The sequence below is a fragment of the Camellia sinensis genome, chromosome 8 (assembly GCF_055761805.1).
Source record: "Camellia sinensis isolate YWXY chromosome 8, ASM5576180v1, whole genome shotgun sequence".
Taxonomy (NCBI): domain Eukaryota; kingdom Viridiplantae; phylum Streptophyta; class Magnoliopsida; order Ericales; family Theaceae; genus Camellia; species Camellia sinensis.
Window position 1 is genome coordinate 160,618,128 of NC_138968.1, and position 18,961 is coordinate 160,637,088.

The window sequence follows — 18,961 nt, forward strand, 5'->3', positions numbered from 1 at the left end:
TCTTTTCCAAGTGAAATCTCCTAGTATCTGAAAGAGTGAAAAAGTACTTTCGTTGTTGTAGAATAAGAAGCCTTTGTATTTTAGACGTTTGATAATTTATTTGGTAAAAAAAATTGGTGTTCCTAACATTATCTTTATCTATATATCACTTATAACATTCCTCAAAAAGAAGACAAAAAAAAAAAAAAAAAAAAAACCCTCTTTATTGACAGCAATCCAAACTGAGTTAGGCAAATTTTGATTATATACAAAAGTCTAACTACACGTGTAAGTATACATCCAAAACCAAAAATCACAATTTTACATAAATATACTGTTTACACATACATTTCGTGGTTCACTCATAAATTCATAAAGTGATTTTTAAAATATAAAAAAAAAATTCAAAATTGTGAAAGAAATAAAAGATTTTTTTTTCTTCATATTGTTTTTATTTATTTATTTATTTATTTTTGCCTAGTAAGGGTTTGTTTATCAAATTTGAGAAAACTATAAGATGAACTTGAGAGCAGATCTACCCTAGGGTGGAGTCCAGATCCTCCCCTTGAGCCCCCTCCTTAATTCCCTCCTTGCAGGGGTCTTCGGGTCTACTTTGAGGCCCAGTTTTGATAATCCGAACCGTTAATATTTTTAGATTTATTCAGTATATCATACCTGTAAAAAATCAAATTGATCGAATATCATAAAGTATGTGTTCGGAAAATTGTTTATTAAAAAATAGTTTGTAGTCCCAATTTTCTGAACGCATACTTTCTGATATCCGATCAACTTGATTTTTTACAGGCATAATATACTGAATAAATCTAAAAATATGAACGGTTCGGATTATCAAAAATGGGCCTCAAAGTAGACCCGAAGGCCCCTGCAAGGAGGGAATTAAGGAGGGGCCTCAAGGAGGGGATCTGGACTCTAGGGTGTGTTTGGCAATTGATTAATTTAATTAAAAAATTATTAAAAAAATCATATAAAAATTTAAAATTTCTTTCTATTTTTTCTTTCTTTTCACGTATTTTTTTTTTGGTAAAAAGTTAAAAGAATTTTTTGAACACTTATATAATTTTTTTTTTTTTAAATCTTATACTTTAACAAAAAAATTATTTCCCAAACCAATCCTAGAATTTTCCAAATACAAATCCAAAAAGATTAGATGAACGGCCTAGATCATCTGTTTATTCTATACCCCAAACGTGGACGGCCCAAAATCAATTTACAAACTTTACCTATTCCCCAAGTTAAAATTATGCTGTTTGAAGTGAAACTCTTTCCAACCCCAACGAAGAGAAGCAAAGAAAAATAGTTGAAATCGTTTTTCACCGAGAAAATTCCCGTTTGGTTTCCGAGAATCTTGCTTGCTTCCCCGAATCGAAACCGGAAAACTTCAATCGATCAACTGGGTCTGGACTGTACTGAAGTATGCAGCGATTGAGGACCTCAGGGTCTTCAATTATAGGGCAACTGGCTCTGCCTCAGTTGAAGAGAAAAGCTTTGAATTCATGGTCTGCTGTTCAGGACACCTATTATTCAACCAAGGTAATGCCTCTTTATACTCAGATTGATTGTGATTTTCCTCTCTTGGATTTCTTTTTCTTGGGTTTCTCATGTTGTGTGTTTGGAATTGATGTTTAGGATATTTTTGAGGGGCACAAAGTCGTCTTTACAATTGCAACATCTTTAGCATCGATTGCTACAGCTTGGGGTGGTATGTTTTGTTTGATCCTGAATCCCCTGAAATCTTCTCTGTTATGTTTTGTCTAGGTTTTACATTGGTTTGCAACAAAAATTCTCATTAAAATGATTTTGGGTTGTAGTAATTGATATGACCCACATTTTTTATAACACTTGTCACAAATGTAAATTTGACATATCTGAATAATGATTTTATAAAATAAAAAAAAAAATCAATGATTTTAATATTCATTTACTTTGTTTAGAAAAATTTGAAGATGAAATTGAGTCATGCCAATGAGGCCTTAAGTCGGTTTATGTTGCTGTGATACTCTGTTATGCCATGAACAATGAAGCCTGCGCGACTAGTAATTAATAATTAACATTGACATTAACAACCAGAGGGCACACTTGTACTTAAAAGAATTTAATTCGGGCTGACAAATGTGTTCATGTTAGTTAGATGATGAGATTGGGTCACTAGTGGGAAAATCCTTTTTTATCTCTTTCCTGCTGCTTGGATGAGGGTCAGCACAGAGATTCAATAAAAGTGACAATCGTTGTAACTTGTAATAGTTAATGCATGTGCAGTGTATTGCCCTTGGCTTTGATTGTTGAAGAACATAACTGAGTTGTAGATGTCTTTTGCTTCAGTGTGGTAATGTGAAAAAGAGTAAGAATTTTGCTTCTATTTAACTATGACCAGTGGGATGTACCTTTCATGTGTCAGTAATGGTCCAATGTTCTGCTGCTACTATTTACTGGATGTTTGTGATTTTGGTCTGGACATTGAAATTTATGGACCCAAGGCTGCTAAAGAAATCTTCCTCTGCATCATCACTTCAACTTAACAAAGTTGAATCTCAAACATTTGGGGTCAGTTAAAAAACTGATATTTTTCCATTTCACTCTATTTGGGGATTTGGGACTAGCCTTGTGGCGAGGGTTCAAGTCACTGAAATCAGCCTCTTCACAAAAAAATGGGGGTAAAGCTGCCTACCTATTACCTCTCCTAACCTTGCTGTAAGCAAGGGCCTTGTGCACTGTGTGTGTACGACCGTTTATACTCTACTTGTGCATTTATCTTGTTAAATTTAGAGGATGGGTGTATTTGCTCATGTCTAAATTGACAACCTTTTTGGTCTTCTCTTTATCCTGGCGGACCTATAAACTAAACAATATGACATTTTTATAGGCAAGGTGCCTACAATCTTTTCGCTATATGGATGTGGCCAAAGGCCTGTACCTGCAGTTGGTCCTACTATTTTGAGGTGCTGGGAGGGGCCAATTGGATGTAGATTTAACATTTGACAGTATTTAGACAAGGTGACAGCCTGACTGTCCTTTAACTTGAACCTCTGAGCTTGTAATATCACACCAAGTGACGTCCCCATCACAAGATTGAATTAATCATGGTTAAATGTACATCAACTTTCATTAGTTGTACTTTTGGAACGATTGAAGACTTGGAAGTTCATCTTTTTTCCTATTGTCAGTAATTTTAACTCCTCTTAGCCCATAGCAAGCTCTCAACCCATTGTTCCCATTGAGAATTCAACCTTGATTAAAGTTCTGCTGATGTTCAAATTTTACGCAATTCTTGAGTAATTATTTTATTTGTGTTTTTGCACTACATAGCCCAACCAGATAGCTTGTACGGCAATGTTATTTTTTGTTCTTTTTGTTTTTCCTTCTGTTGAAGATTTGTACTAGGATCTGATACACCTAATGGGCATTGAATAGAGGTAGACTATCTGATTATTCTGGACTTGCAGATAAGAAATGTAGTATTTTCTAAGTCGTAGTAATGGTAGATTCTTTGGAGTAGGAACTACTAAGAAATTAGTGGTTTCCTTTTGACTTTTAGAATTCTACTGGTCCAAATAACAATGCTGAATGGATTTTAGGGAACCTTTCCTTTATTAGGTTGCTGTTGCTGAGTGTAGCCAATATCCATGGTGTTCAGTTTTTTATGAGATGAATAAGGGTCTCATCATGAAATTTTGTTCATTTTGTTTTTTTGTTTCCTTTTTAGCTAAAGTATGCTTCCTAATTCTTTAACCATGATTGGACTTTTTCTTAAAAAGATGAAATGATGATGCAGGTTACACTTTACGCCACCTTCATGAATCAAAAGTTGAACAAAGGCTTGACTCAATTGAAAAAGCTGTGAGTATTTATGCCATACTATATACACATATTATTCATGTATGTGTTGTATACACATATTTTGACAAGAAAGAATCCAAAGGAGTGCCAAGGGTATGCAACCCAAACAGAAGTAGGCTAAACAATGATACAAAAAGGATGAAGACAAAATTATGAGGTTATTCTCTAAGCAATGCTCAAACAAACATCTGTTTGGGATGGACTCCTTGACGCCCACAAAAACAAAGTCGTCAAATAAATTATAAAAATTAAAAAAATAAATAAAAAAACTTTAACTTAGAACCTTGATGTTAGCTCCGTGAAGTGATGTCCTGTTCATTCACAAACAGCAAAGTAGACATAGAGAGCTGCCTTTACTGTTGATTACTGCAGCTCTTTGCTTACTATACCTGTATGATTTCAACACATAATATTTTGATGAATGCACTGAACTTATAACTTTTGAGATTACATTGATCGATAGAAGACTAATAGGGGGAGGGCTGTGTAATTTCAAAAACCATGAGGGATGTTCCTGTAATTGTTAGAAGCTTCAGGGTGGTCTGTGTAACTATCCATTTAATTTTTAATTTTTGTAGCGATAAAAGAATTGCTATGATTGCAGTCTGCTGTGGCATTTCTTTCTAATTCTATGATTATGTTTATGACTATTGATCTTTTTTTTTCTTCTTCTAATTAATTGGATCTAGGGCTGCAAATGAAACGAGCCGAGCCGAGCCGAGCTCGAGCACGGCTTGTTTGCTTATCGAGCTTGAGCTCGGCTCGATAAGTAACTGGGCTGAAGCTCGGCTTGGCTCATTAATATTAATGAAACTCAAGCTTGGTTCGGCTCGATTTTAACATTATTTAACATATAAATAATGTATTTATACTATTATTTAATATATAAATAATATGTTTATTATATAATTTAAATAAAGATAAACTAGCTGAGCTTATTCGAGCCTAATGTTTGAGCTCAAGCTTGACTCGTTTACTAAATGAGCCAGCGCTTAACAAGTCGAGCCTAGCATGTTCGTGAACAACTCGGTTCCTTTGCAGCCCTAATTGGATCTACGAAATGGTTGAGTTAACTGCTTATGTTTTTTTTATGAGATTCTCGATCTTGTCTAATTGTATCCCTTTTTTTTTTTTTTTGAAACATCAACAATAAATTTTATTAAGAAAAGCAATAGAAAAGAGAGGACAAGGAGTCCTTATACAGTGAAACAGGTCCAAAAAGAATAAAAACATCACAGTCATCAAAGCTAAAAGAAAACAAGAGAATCCTATCACTAAGGATTGCAAACAGAAGCCCAATAAAAAATCTCATGATATTTTAGTAGGCTTATATATGTATTGTTATTTTTTCATCTCTAAATTCCTATTATTCCAATTTAACAATATTTTGTTATTCTCTCATTATGGCTGTCTAGAATCTGAATCCTGACATCCTTGGCCAAACAAGCATGGTGCTTGTGGAAGATTCTGAAACTATGACAGAAAATGTGTTTCTTGCTCGATGTGCTAAGACTGTTAATTCATATTTATATTGTTCTGCTCCTTATGAGTTGCTGTATCTTTACCTCACATTGCAGGGCAATGTCTTTAGCACATTCCCTTTTCTTTTTGTTGAGAATTTAGCTTAAGTGGATTCGATCACCTGAACTAAACCATACATGAGATTTTTGTTACTTGTTCCAAGTATTTTTAGCTTGAACTTGCTTTTCTCTTGATGTGTTTTTTGAATTGTTTTTTGGGTTATATTTAATCACTGCCCTACTCCCGCACCTTTCTCTCTGGTGTTGTTTGTTAGATCTGAGACATGATGGTTTCCTTTTCTGGCAGATGAAGTATGAATATCAAATTGAACGTAATGAATTTAAGAAACTGGTTGGCTCTGGAAGTTACAGCACTGCAACTTGTGTTGCCACTGCTGGAACCACTTTAATTATCGGGTTTGTTTTATCTTTTTTTCTATTCTGTTATTATTACCATGTTTTCGGTCTTTTGATGGTTGAATTCTTTATTATTTATGTACTTTTGAATTTCTTCATTGATGGAGACTATCACTTGTGTTGGAAAGAAGCCAAAGGTAAAATGAAGTTCTATGACTTAATGGGAGTTTAGTACTCATACAATATCCACCCTCTAAAAAAACAAAAAAAGTACTCATACAATAAAGGGTGCTAGTGAACAGCTCTATACCTTTTCTCTCGTGGTTATTATTCATTCTTAATCTATAAAACAACTGTATTTGTAACTTGGATGTTCTTCAAAAATATTGAAAATTTGGGTGGACCACTGTTTTGCTTGCTTAGTGCAATGGGCATATTTTCATAATTTTTGTGCGACTTATGTCTAAATTGATTATGTTGCCCAATGCACGCAGTGACGCGTTCTTCGTGGATGCTTCTTTGATTGAATTTGTAATGATAGCAGTTTTCCTTTCTAGGTTGTGTTTGTTTTTTGAGGATGGAAAAGGGGGGAATAGTTCAACATAAGGAGAATTAATACTAGGACAAGGAGTATTGGGACTAATTGTCCTTAATTTTATTGTGGGAATGGAAAAGGGGAGATAGTTCAACATAAGGAGAATTAATACTAGGACAAGGAGTATTGGGACTAATTGTCCTCAATTTTATGTTGGGATGAGGTGGAATATGGGGGAACTGCATTAAAAGGTAATCCAGTCCTATACTGAGTTTGGTTTAGGAATAGCATACATGGGTATGGGAAGGGTTAAAGGCCTAGTAAACAAAAATGTTCCTAAACCATTTATGTAATTTCAATTATGTCCCTTGTATGTTGAATTACTGAAAAGATAAACTGTATGCTGGTCATTTTGAGCCTTATCCAAACCAAAGGCTGGCATAGTTCCTTTATCAATAATACCCCTTCCCATTGTGTTAAATAGTGCCGTCTACATAGTATTATTTGTCCAGGAGGACAATTAGTCTCAACCTTATTTAAGGGTCACCAAACTTAGGATAAGGGATGATATGGAACTAATGGTCCAATCCTAGCCCTTCTTACCCCGTACAAATGTGGTTCTAGTGTCAATCTGTGTACGCCCTCTATCTCACACGGTTAGTCCTTTCCCAATTGGGGGATGTCCCAAATTGTTAGTCTTCTCTGGAAAGTCCAAGCATAAAATTTTACAATTTTTGAAAATGGTCCCTCATAAGTGACTGAATATATTTAAGACAAGGAATAAAAGGGGAATCTGAGAAACCAAATGCCTTTTTATTTGAATTTGAATTTCTTTAGTTGTATGTGCCTTTGAAAAATTTGAACTCCCAGAAGGTGCTAACATTGTGGGATGGAGGGAGTACAATTGAGTGTTGATCTTTGTGGGTGTTGCATTGTGTGGTTTTATCTTATATTGTATCTTAAGACCTAGGATTTTTGTAATTTTACAGAAGAAGTTGCATTTGTTATAACAATTTGAATAGAAAATGATTTACATAACAAGTATATGGGGATGTTTGGGAAGTTTTTTTTGCTAAAAAAACACTAAAAGACAAAATTGGTTAAAAATAAAAAAAAAACAAATCCAGACAAAATGTCACATCAAATCTATAATCATTTCACTTTTTCTCTCACAAACATCACATCCAATTACAAAAAAATCCAACTATCTTCCTAAACACATTTTAACCTCCTAAAATAATCAAAAACTAAAAAAACCTACTAAAATAACAACTTCCTAAACACCCACTATATTATATGTGGACAGTAGAAATGTTTTATTTCTTTCCTTTTTATACCCAACACAACTCAATAAAGCCTTGTCCCTCCCAACTATTTGGGCTTGCTAGATGAATCTTGTTTGCCATTCTACTCGATCAAGGTCCATAATTTCTGTTAAATAACAAGTTAACACATCTTTCATTACTATCTCAAGCTTAGCAGGAATCGTCTCAAATGGTGACGACTCTGAGGAAGAAGTGCAATTCTATGCTTCTAAGGAAAAATCACAGCAGAGTTGTGAATTTGAGGAGAGAAACGAGAATCTGATGCGAGAAGGAAGCACTCTTGAGAGGGCAAGGAGAGAACCTGGTTGCTGGTTTCGATCCTCTATTCGACGACTTCGATCTTGCTCCCTTTGACCTCCCCTTCGAATTTGACGAGCATGGTGTGGCCGCTTCGACTTCGACTTCGACTTCGACTTCGACTTCGACTTCGACTTCATCTTTGTCTTCGACGAGCACTACCATAGACGAGCTTCGATCTATTTTCACTGGCTTCGTCTTCGATGATCTTCGATCTATCTTCTCTGTCTCTCTCTCTGTTTTCTCTTCTCTTCTTTTCTCTCGGTTTTCTTTTCTTCTGTTCTCTCTAATTTATAATCTGTTCTCTCTTTCTCTCTCAAAAGATATTTAATTAATATATATGTCAATTATATTATATATATGTCATATATCAATAAAAATTACTATTTATAAATTATATTTATTTATAATATATATGTCGATTAAAAATATAATATATATATATAAATAAATTAAAAATATTATCAATAAAAATAATATATAAGTAAATGTTGTTTTATTAAATAAAATATAATAAATTTTATTCAAAGATAATGACTAGTGTTTTAAAAAATATCACTCCACTACTTTTATTTGTTATTCATTTTTAAAAAATATTTTTTATGTTGTATTTAATTAATTAAATATTACATAAAAATAAAAAATTATAACATATATATGTTAATTAATTATTTTTTTAAAAATGTTTATATAGTCAAATTAAAAATATTTTAATAAGAATAATATATAAACGTTCCCAAATTATGACTCCTTTATATGGCCACGCTTTCCCGCTCCCGCTCTTGTTCAAGTTGTATTAAGTTTGTTTTTGTAGTACCTATAGTGTGGACACTGTCACTATTTGTTGTTGTTATAGTTAGGGCTACAAACAAGCTGAACCCAGCCCAGCCGAGGTTTCAGATGTTCATGCTCGGCTAGGTCAAAATGAGGGAAGTTCGAGTTTGGCTCGAGCTCGAGTTGTGCTTCAAAAATTATGTTCGAGCTTGGCTCGTTGGTTGATTTAAAAGCTTGAGCTCAGCTTGTCTTGGCTTGATAAGATAAACGAGCTCGAGCCGAACAAGCTAGAAATTCCAATTCACATCTATAACTCAAAAAATGAAATTCCAATTCATATATGGATAGGGATGTACACTGTCACTAATTCAATAAATTTTTCAATCACGCTTTTTTTTTTTTTCCTCACAAAAATCAAACCCCCCCCGGTCCCAAAAAAAAAATAAAATAAAAAATAAAAGATACAACTAGTAATAAAAAATCTGTGCATTACACAGCATAGCAAGCATTACATAGTGCATCCTTGAACAAAACATAATTACCAAAAACACAGTGCATCTTTAAATAAAAACATTACACAGGACATTACACAGTACATCCTTAAATAAAACATAATAACGAAAAACTAAACTACTAATGTCTTGACTTGATTCACTTGAAAATACACCAAAAAGTCTTCATTTCTTTGGAACTTCGCATGAGCCTTCGCATTAACTGTATCCACGAGTGGACTAATTGCTTTGTTTTGGGTAATTTTCTCGCTCGGTTTCACTTATTTAATACAATGGTTGGTTCAATTTTCAATTTCTTAATTTATTATTATTCTAGTTCAATTTTATATTGATTGTTAATTTATTAGTGCTTTAATTTATTTCTTGCATTATTGTTATTTTTCGTAGATATGTCAAATAGACAAATTAATCTCACTTCTCGAGAGCAGGATTCTTGTACACCGTTTTCGTCATTTGATATATATGCATGCACTCATTATGCAACTCAAAAAAACAGGGGACGATATATACTGAAAATTGAACCACCGTTGTATCAAATAAGTGAAATGAGAGAATATTACCCAAAACAAAGCATTAAAAATTGAGTTGTTAAAACACAAAATTAGTAAATCATCTTTATTGACAAATTAACCAAGACATAGATTTGAATATGGATATACATATATATATATATATATATGTACATATATATATGCATGCACTCATTATGCAACTCAAAAATCATCTTCATAGATTGAAAAAATATCAAAACTATGAAATAAAATCATAAAAAAAAACAAAAAAGAGAATAGAGATTATATTTTTTCCCTAATTATATGTTCAAAACAGGGGACAAAAACCAATCCAAAAAAAAAAACAGGGGACAAATGTATACATGATTAAACTTTCACTCTAGCAAAGAAGACAAACAAAATATATATAACAGTGTGTGTATTGGAAGGGGTAGTGAGAAATACCTGCTTCTAAAAGGAGAGGAGAGAGAAAGGGTCAATGGCGAAATAAGTGTACTGTGCACATAAGAGCATGTGAGATGCCATGGGGGAGAGAGAGAGAGAGAGAAATAATTTACCACAATGGATTCAAGAGAAGAATAATCTCCTAGTCTCAGATCTTCATCGGAGCAACGAAACTATACCGTTGATGTTTTGAGTGTTTGAGAGTTGATGAGATTAATTCTTTGTGCGATTGGTTCAAACGTTGGCCAGATCTGGATTGTTGAGTGTAGAATGTTTGCAGCATTAATAGGATAGGAATGTGTAGGTTACAAAAAGTAGTGGCGTATGATATTTGCTACTTGTATGTGTACAGAACACCCCACCAGAAAGAGTAAAAAAATGCCAGGCGACATCTCTATTGAAATAAAGTTAGCTTCCTTTTTTTGTACTACTACTGTTTGTTCTATAAAATTCTTAATTGGATGAGAGCGAGTGAAATGTGGAAAATAACAATAAGACTTGTCACCATGATAATCCATTTTACCCATACTTCTTGTTGAGGATGGTATGTTGGTTTAAAGATTGGGGGTCATTTTTTCATTCAATTGTCGATTCTTCACTTGCAAAACTAGGCTTTCTACATTGTAATTTGCCTTACAGCTTCTCCCTTTGCTTCTTGCTGAATTGTAGGTATGGATTGGGTTGGCGAGGTGGAAAATGGTACGCGAATAGGAAGTTCAGGAAGGAGCAAATGAAATTGTTAGGACAGATCAAACCTAAAAGGTGGCAACTCAAGTTCTTAAGAAGACCATTAATACGATCCAAATCATCCGAAAATGCTGTTAAACCGTCAGAGGTGTTCCAAAAGGATTTACCTGCTGCACATAATTCTGGAGAAATGAATCGACCTTGTTAGTAGCAGATATAAAATGCAACAGCACTTGTTGAGGAAAATATATTATTTATTGAGATTATACTCACTGGAGATTTTTGTTGTACTTACTTATTACTTGGGAAGAAATATAATTTACCAGTTTTGTCTCCTGTTACATTTGTTTTTTTTCCTTTGAGATGGATCTCCTCAAATCTTACCTTTTTGCCTTCATTTTTCTTAAATGACTGGAAGAATGGAGACAATATATGTCTACATTTTTTAGTTTTTCTTGAATGCCGTGGCACGGACTTGATTTTAGCAAGTGTTCTTGCTTGTTCCCTCTATTAAAAATGTTGTTGGTGTATTGATAATTGGACCATAGGCAAGGCATACATATTTCCTAATATATTTTCTTTGTTGGGAACACTTAAAAAATAAATATTTTTTTATTATGTTATTTGTCTTTTGTGATTTTTTTTTTTAAATTATGTCAATTTTTTTAAACTTTTCCGGTCTTTCTTGTGCAGATGAATATAAAAATTAATTTTTTTTTGAAAAATTCCAAAGAAAAGGAGAATTTCAAAAAGGCAGAGGGTAAATTTTTTTTTTAAATGATGACAGGAACTATTATTTTGTCTACACACTATTTTTTTGAAATTCTGCCCCCCAAAAAATGAAAAAGTGAAATAAGCAAAAAAAAAAAAAGATCACTATTTTTGGCTTATTTTTGTCTTTTTTTTTTTATAATTTAATTTAAATTATTTAATTTTATTTTTTTGTTCATCTAATCAAGCTGAATTAAGAAATTTAAACTTCTTTGAAAAATTTAAAAAAAGTTCACTAAAGACGAAAATAAGTAAAAAAGAAAAGAATAGTCACCAAATAAGCAAACTCCGAACAACATGCTTCAAAAGAAAGAAGGGTTTAAGTTTTATTAATTTTCTATCCTTGAGAAAAATAGATGTAACCTAACTAAAGGTTTGCTCCAAGATACCCCACTGTGACCTGGGCCAAATGTTCAAACCAAGAGTCTCTCACAGGGACTGCCCTTTAATGAATGTTTAGATCGTTGGAAGGAACAAGGGCCTCTGTGCAAAACATTGGTGAATATGTTCTGGACAAAAATTAGCATACATTAAGAAATGTGGCAACTAGAAAATCATGAATTTCGAGTGTGAGAAAAGGTATCTTTAGTTCCTAGATTTTTATAATTTGTTGGAGCTGCATCTTCAACTCTAACGAGGAGACAAAAGCAAGAGTCCCAAAAAATTGTTTTCTATGATGCACATGTTTTGGCATACATATTAGCCAAATTGACCTGGTTACTCTATGCAATGAAAGTAAACTAAGAATTTCTAGTCAAAAGGTTAGGCCTATCAGATGCTTTGTCTAAGGCTTTAGTGCAGAGTATTTACACAAGAGGCTTGAGACTATCTCATTTCTATATACTGTGTATTGTTTGTATCTGCAATTCATCCACTATAAACTGTGGAGGGAAGGTGAGGGTTGTCACCACCAACAACCAAACATTAAAATGGCAAAAAGTTTAACTTCTATTGTTCTATTGATTCTGTTCTGTGGGTCAGCATTTGGTAGCAGAACAAAGTTGTTCACAACCAAAGTTGACGATGGCACATCTGCAGTGGCAGATGTTGGCATATGTAAATTGATGGTGGAGACACATGACTATGTTTGTGAAGAACATAAAGTAACCTGCATATACTGTCCAGTTTACAAAACCACACGTTTATGTGATTGATATAATGTGATAGAAAATCACTCCTTTTTTTCTTTTTTTGCTTTTCAGGTGACAACACGGGATGGTTATATTCTCAGCATGCAGAGAATTCCAGTGGGCCGGTCAGGTGAGACACAAGGGAAACGAACTCCAGTCCTGCTACAGCACGGTCTTCTCATGGTCAGTACTCATTGTGGCTGCTTTTTTTAGGATTTAAATTGATAAAACTGAAACTTGTTAACAGCAAAGTCCACATTGTCTGCAGGATGGGATAACATGGCTGCTGAGTCCTCCAGATCAATCTTTGGCGTTGATCTTGGCAGATAATGGGTTCGATGTGTGGATTTCAAGCACCCGTGGAACTAACTTTAGCCGTGGGCATTTATCTCTCAGTCCTGATGACCCGGTTACTTTTCTTCCATCTTCTTGTTCTCTGTTTTGTCATTTCTGATTTTCTTTATTGCTTACCTTTATGTATATGTATATATATATTTTTTGTAGGCTTATTGGGATTGGTCATGGGATGAATTGGTAGCTTATGATCTTCCAGCAACATTCCAGTATGTGCACGATCAAACAGGACAGAAACTGCACTATGTTGGGCATTCACTGGTGAGCATGCTGTTTCTAGATACTAACAGAATCTGTTTCATCATCGTGTTCTTGGAATCAGTAAATTAGAATGCTGACTTTTTAGGTCAATTTCTTTCGTAGGGAACTTTGATTGCTCTTGCTTCCTTTTCAAAAGGGCGGCTGATTAACATGCTAAGATCTGCAGCCCTACTCAGCCCAATTGCTTATGTGGATCAGATGACTTCCCCGCTTGCAAGAACTGCCGCCGACAACTTCATCGCTGAAGTAAAGTCTATTTTTTGTGTGCACATTTTCAGATTTCAAGAGGAATGTTACTCTAACAGTCGTGTATTTATCTCTCTTTTAACAGGCATTATATTGGTTGGGTCTTCATGAATTTAATCCAAGAGGGTAAGAAATCGTTCCCTCCTTTCCTATCTCAGTGTGCTGCATATGTATCAATGTAACTCTATTGCTACAACTACATTCACCAAAGCTCTCAATGTTTTACACTTGATCCAATAAGTGACTGAAATTTCTCGACTGTTTCTCAGTAAAAATAAATTTCGAAGAAAAAGATTTTTCACAATGGTTATTTTTGCCAAGTGAGCAGGGATGCTGTAATTGCACTTCTTAAAGCTATCTGCAACAAACCAGGTGTCGACTGCACTAACTTGTTGACCTCTTTCACAGGTAGACTATATATGTCCCGGGTTTTTGAATTAGCTTCTTGATATACAGAACTTTCAACTTTGCCTAGTGACCTAGCTTTGTTTCATCATTGCAGGTCAGAACTGCTGCTTAAATTCTTCAATAGTAGAAGTTTTTCTAGAGTACGAGCCTCAGCCAACATCGACAAAGAATATGGTCCATGTGGCTCAGAGTAAGTCTACATCTCCGTTCCACATGTTATCACTGCTAAAAAAAAGACCGCGTTTTAAGGATAGTGCCAGCATTTAAGGTTGTTTCGACAGTTGCAATATAGGCATGCTGGTATTCAAGAAATCTGGTGTCCATATCACTGAACCTATGTTTATAGGGTTTAGGCTAGTTGAGGAGTTCCCATCAAGAGCAATATTATGCTTGTAATTTAAGTTTATTAATTCAAATTTCTAAACAACTAGTAGATCCCAAGTAAAAGAATTCTTTGTTGGAAAATTGGTTCAAGGTCTAATTTTGGGATTTTTGGACAGTGATTAGAAGCGGAAACATCACTATGTATGACTATGATGATGAGGGGGAGAACATGAAACATTACGGTCAGCCCTCACCTCCAGTCTACGACATGACAAGCATTCCAAATGACCTTCCACTGTTCCTCAGCCACGGAGGGCAAGACGCGCTTTCTGATGTCAATGATGTGAAGCACTTGCTGGGCAGCCTCAAAGACCACAACGGAGATAAGATTGTCGTTCAGTATGTACCGAATTATGCTCATGCAGACTATGTTATGGCTGTCAATGCTAAGCAAGTTGTTTATGATCCTCTCATGGCCTTTTTTAGGCTTCAGTGACAACAACAATCCGAAAATGAATTATAATGTGCTCTAGCTGAATTTTCTTTGTTTACGCAGAGATTCATATTCAATATGTAAAATGTTAATCAAGTTGAGTTTCAAAATGAATTACAGTTTTACAGTTTGAGTTGTATTCAATTGTTGACTTGGTGTTCTTGCAAGCTTGACAGTTTGAAAACGATATGAACTATATGCCCTCTTAAATATTTCTTAAAATTTAAACCATTACTAGTAAATATCACCAACATTGGGTAAATGTATCTACTTGAATCAATTAGCATGCGGTGATTTGAGTGATCCAAACAATCTTTTATTTTGTTCTTATCCATTGTTGTGGCTCTTGAGCATCTGCAAAAACAATAAATAAATAAATAAATAAATAAATAATAGAACAGAACAGGGCTCATCTCTAGATTAGTTTTGTGACTAAGGTTTCCAATTGCTAGTAACTACAGATGACATTATTTTGAAAGCATGTAAGGGAACAAAAAGTTAACATGGTTGTTTGTATTTGAAGAAGTCTTGGAATACATAAATCAATCTTAAAATTGGACACAATCCTCTCACATAATGTGGGTCCTACCTTTTTGTGGGTTGCACGCCCACGTGAGAAGGGTAAGTGTGATTTTGTGATTGATTTTTGTGTTCCTAGAACAACTCTACATGGGTGGTTCTAAATAAACCTGACACATTTTTCTTTACACCCGTGTATTGGTACATTTGTACCTTATAAAGGAGATTATTGTACAGCAAATGTAGAAAGAAATATTTTGAGTGTATTTAGCAGATCCCTTGTCATGTGGACTATTCTAAATTTGTAAAATATTTAGCAAAGATGGTGAAAACCGAGTCAACGGACTGAAATTTTTCAGTTGATCTTTCACAAGGCACGGTCTGTTTCAATTATAAAATTTAGCCTTTGCTTTCTTTATTTATTCTCTCGATGTGGATTTCAACTAGTTTTTTAAAAAATCTTAAAATCTCTTGTGAATTCCTCATTTACGCTAAAAAAAAAAAAAAGAAGTAAACTTTATCATGCTGTCGGTTTTCATTTCTCAAACAACAAAATCAAAAAATTCGATTCGGGACTAAATTTTCCCTCATATCCGTGCCAACAACTCATTTTAGTAGGAGTCTCGTGCACTGAGTCATCATTTTTTTACCCACACCGAATACCTGTACTAGTTGTATTTCTGTGGAAGATAGTAGTTTATTGTAATCTCCAATTTTTATTTCACTTCTGAAGTTAATACTCTGCTCTATCATCTTTTTGTTGAAGTATTGCTACCTGTGCGTGCACACACACAAAAATAAATAAATAAATAAAATGGTGGGATATGCATACAGATTCACACAAAAATTAATGTATGGTCCACTGATTTTTCTCTGCACTTTTTTGTACACATATGTTATGTTTGATTCACAAGATTAATAGTGAAAGTATTAATAATCTCATCAAATTAGTATAATATTCACTATCCAATTGGATTAGTATGATAAATTATTCTCTTGTCCATTGTTTGATTTGCATGGGATAAGAAAATATATGAATGTAGGATTACAATTATATTTATCTTCTTTTCCAATCTTACGATCCATCAATGTTTCTTTACAATCTTTACTTTATCAAAATTTCTTCATAAACGTGATTTTGAAAAAATTATAATAAAAGCAAAATAAAAATACAAAATGCAAAGGCCATGTTTAGTTTGTTTTTCAATTTTTTTTATAATGTAAACTAATTTGATAAAATAAATATCAAAAAATAATTTTAAATTTTTAAAAATTATTTTTAGCCTTCTAAAATATAAAATTATATAAAAATAATAAGTGTTTTAATTTTTAGTCAACGGACTAAAATTTTTCGGTTGATCTTTCACAAGGCACGGTCTCTTTCAAATATGAAATTTAGCCTTCGCCTTCTTTTTTTATTATCTCGATGTGGATTTCAACTAGTTTTTAAAAAAATCTTAAAATCTCTTGTGAATTCCTCATTTATGCTAAACAAAAAAAATATAAAAAGTACTTTATCATCCGGTCGGTTTTCATTTCTCAAACAACAAAATCAAAAAATTTGATTCGGGACTAAATTTTCCCTCATATCCGTGCCAACAACCCATTTTAGTGGGCGTCTCATGCACTGAGTCATCATTTTTTTACCCGCACCGAACACCCTATACTTGGTGTATTTTTGTGGAAGATGGTAGTTTATTGTAGTCTCCAATTTTTATTTCACTTCTGAAGTTAATACTCTGCTCTGTCATCTTATTGTTGAAGTATTGCTACCTGTGCGTACACACACAAACATAAATAAATAAATAAAATGGTGGGATATGCATACAGATTCACACAAAAATTAATGTATGGTCCACTGATTTTTCTATGCCCTTTTTTGTACACATATAGCATTCTTGATATCATATTTCTGTTAATGCTAAGGGTGCTTTCAAACATATATAAAAAAAACAGTTGTTTTGTTTTTCAAAGTGCTTTCAAAATGTTTTAGCAAATGCCACTAGAATCATTTCTTTTTCCCAAATTTGTGGGTATAATTATATATTGAACTTTTGCTCAATCATGCCTGTTAAAATTTACCATCACCTACCACCAATTTACCATCACCTACCACCACCTACTCCTTACCTACTCCTCACCTACTACACTTCACCTACTCCCCTTCACCTACTACCTTCTTCTCTTCTATATATATGAATCAATGTAAACATAACATTATATCTATCAATACATCAATCAATAATATACATCAATTTATTTTACATGGTATCAGAGCAATAAGATTTAGGCCTGTATTTCTTTCTCACCGGCGGGCAGCCGGCCGGCAACTTTGCCTTCGCTGCCCGCTAAAATTTTCTACACATAGCTTCAAGTTCTTCGCCATCAACGGCGTCAACATACTCCCTGAAAGAGAGAAAGAGAGACACACGAAACAAAGGGGAGAGGGCCTTGATCTGTAAAACACCACAACACAACACAACCCTTCTCCTTCCATATTCCCCACAATTTTCCATACAAACAGACACAGCAGACGCATGTGCTCCACTCATAACTCTCATTACCGTCGTCCTCCTCACTCTGCTCGCTCTATGGCCGTTGATGTGTCTCGCGATTCGTTCTTTTCCCAACTCCGGCGAGTCGGAATTCGAAGAAATTGATGTTCCAATTCTCTGAAGCACCAGAGTACCGTAACAACGGTGAGTGTCCGATCTATTCCAAGCGGGAATTAGTATATTCTTGTGACCAATCACTCGTCCACATCGCAATGACTCTTGACTCCGAATACCTCCGGGGCTCCATCGCCGCGGTCCATTCGGTCCTCCGCCACGCCTCCTGCCCCGAAAACAACTTCTTCCATTTCAGCGCCGCCGTAATCACAGATTTCAACGCCCTGCTTGGCGAGGTCCGGTTGGCGATCATGATCTCGCCGATCGCCGCCGCCGCCAAACCAGGTCGCTTACCGGAATACCTCGCTCTCCTCTCCTTGAACGCCTCAATCATCTCTCTCCAGCTGGTTCAAAACCTAGCTTTGTTCAAGACCGTCCGACCCAAAGTTCAAGGGAAGCTTTCCCTAGCATTATCAGCAACCCAATATCCCATATTTCTGCCGGGTTTGATGAACAGATCGTGCAAAGGCGGAGTAGCGCTGGTAATCCGTTATTGCACTCTGGTCCGGATACTTCTCTCCTCAGAGACATTAAAAGGACTTCGGTTGTTTGGGATCAAGAAGCTGGAAGGAGGTGAAGAGGGCACCACTGATGAAGACCCTCGAAACCCGTAGCCGTCCCTGCCGAGCTGAAGGCTTCAGTTCTTGGAGAATATAATATCAACCCACTCTCTCCTATTTTATTAAAGTATCAACATACACCCACCTACAATTTGTTTTTTTTTTTTGTTTCAAAAAAAAAAATAATAAAAAAAATATATATATATATATATATATATCTATATATTTGTTTAATAGCTGACACCACATTGTGTTGGTTTGCAGACAACACTACCTTTTTCTCTTCAGGACAGAGAGCACTTTATTATATAACCCTTTTTCCATTCTCACATATTCTCCACCCAAAACCATCATCACATTATCCACCGCCCAACTTTTCTTTGCCCCTCAGCTTTTTATCTTTTCTTTTTTGTTTTTTTATCCCAATTT

At 34.5% G+C, this 18,961-nt stretch overlaps 1 protein-coding gene and 1 long non-coding RNA gene across 2 annotated transcripts; both read left to right on the forward strand.

Moving 5' to 3' along the window:
* The first annotated feature begins 1,204 nt into the window (after positions 1-1,204).
* LOC114279716 (triacylglycerol lipase 2) lies at positions 1,205-14,928 on the forward strand. The gene is made up of 14 exons (XM_082885732.1): positions 1,205-1,530; positions 1,627-1,699; positions 3,770-3,834; positions 5,662-5,771; positions 10,780-11,004; positions 12,365-12,671; positions 12,771-12,881; positions 12,967-13,107; positions 13,203-13,313; positions 13,416-13,559; positions 13,645-13,685; positions 13,888-13,967; positions 14,062-14,157; positions 14,468-14,928. The coding sequence occupies exons 1-14, from the start codon at positions 1,414-1,416 to the stop codon at positions 14,785-14,787; spliced, it is 1,941 nt and encodes a 646-aa protein (XP_082741858.1). The 5' UTR covers positions 1,205-1,413; the 3' UTR covers positions 14,788-14,928.
* Positions 7,046-7,368, forward strand: LOC114279758 (uncharacterized). Its single transcript, XR_003635386.2, has 2 exons — positions 7,046-7,180; positions 7,217-7,368. It is a non-coding gene; the product is annotated as an uncharacterized LOC114279758 (long non-coding RNA).
* Positions 14,929-18,961: the final 4,033 nt, after the last annotated feature.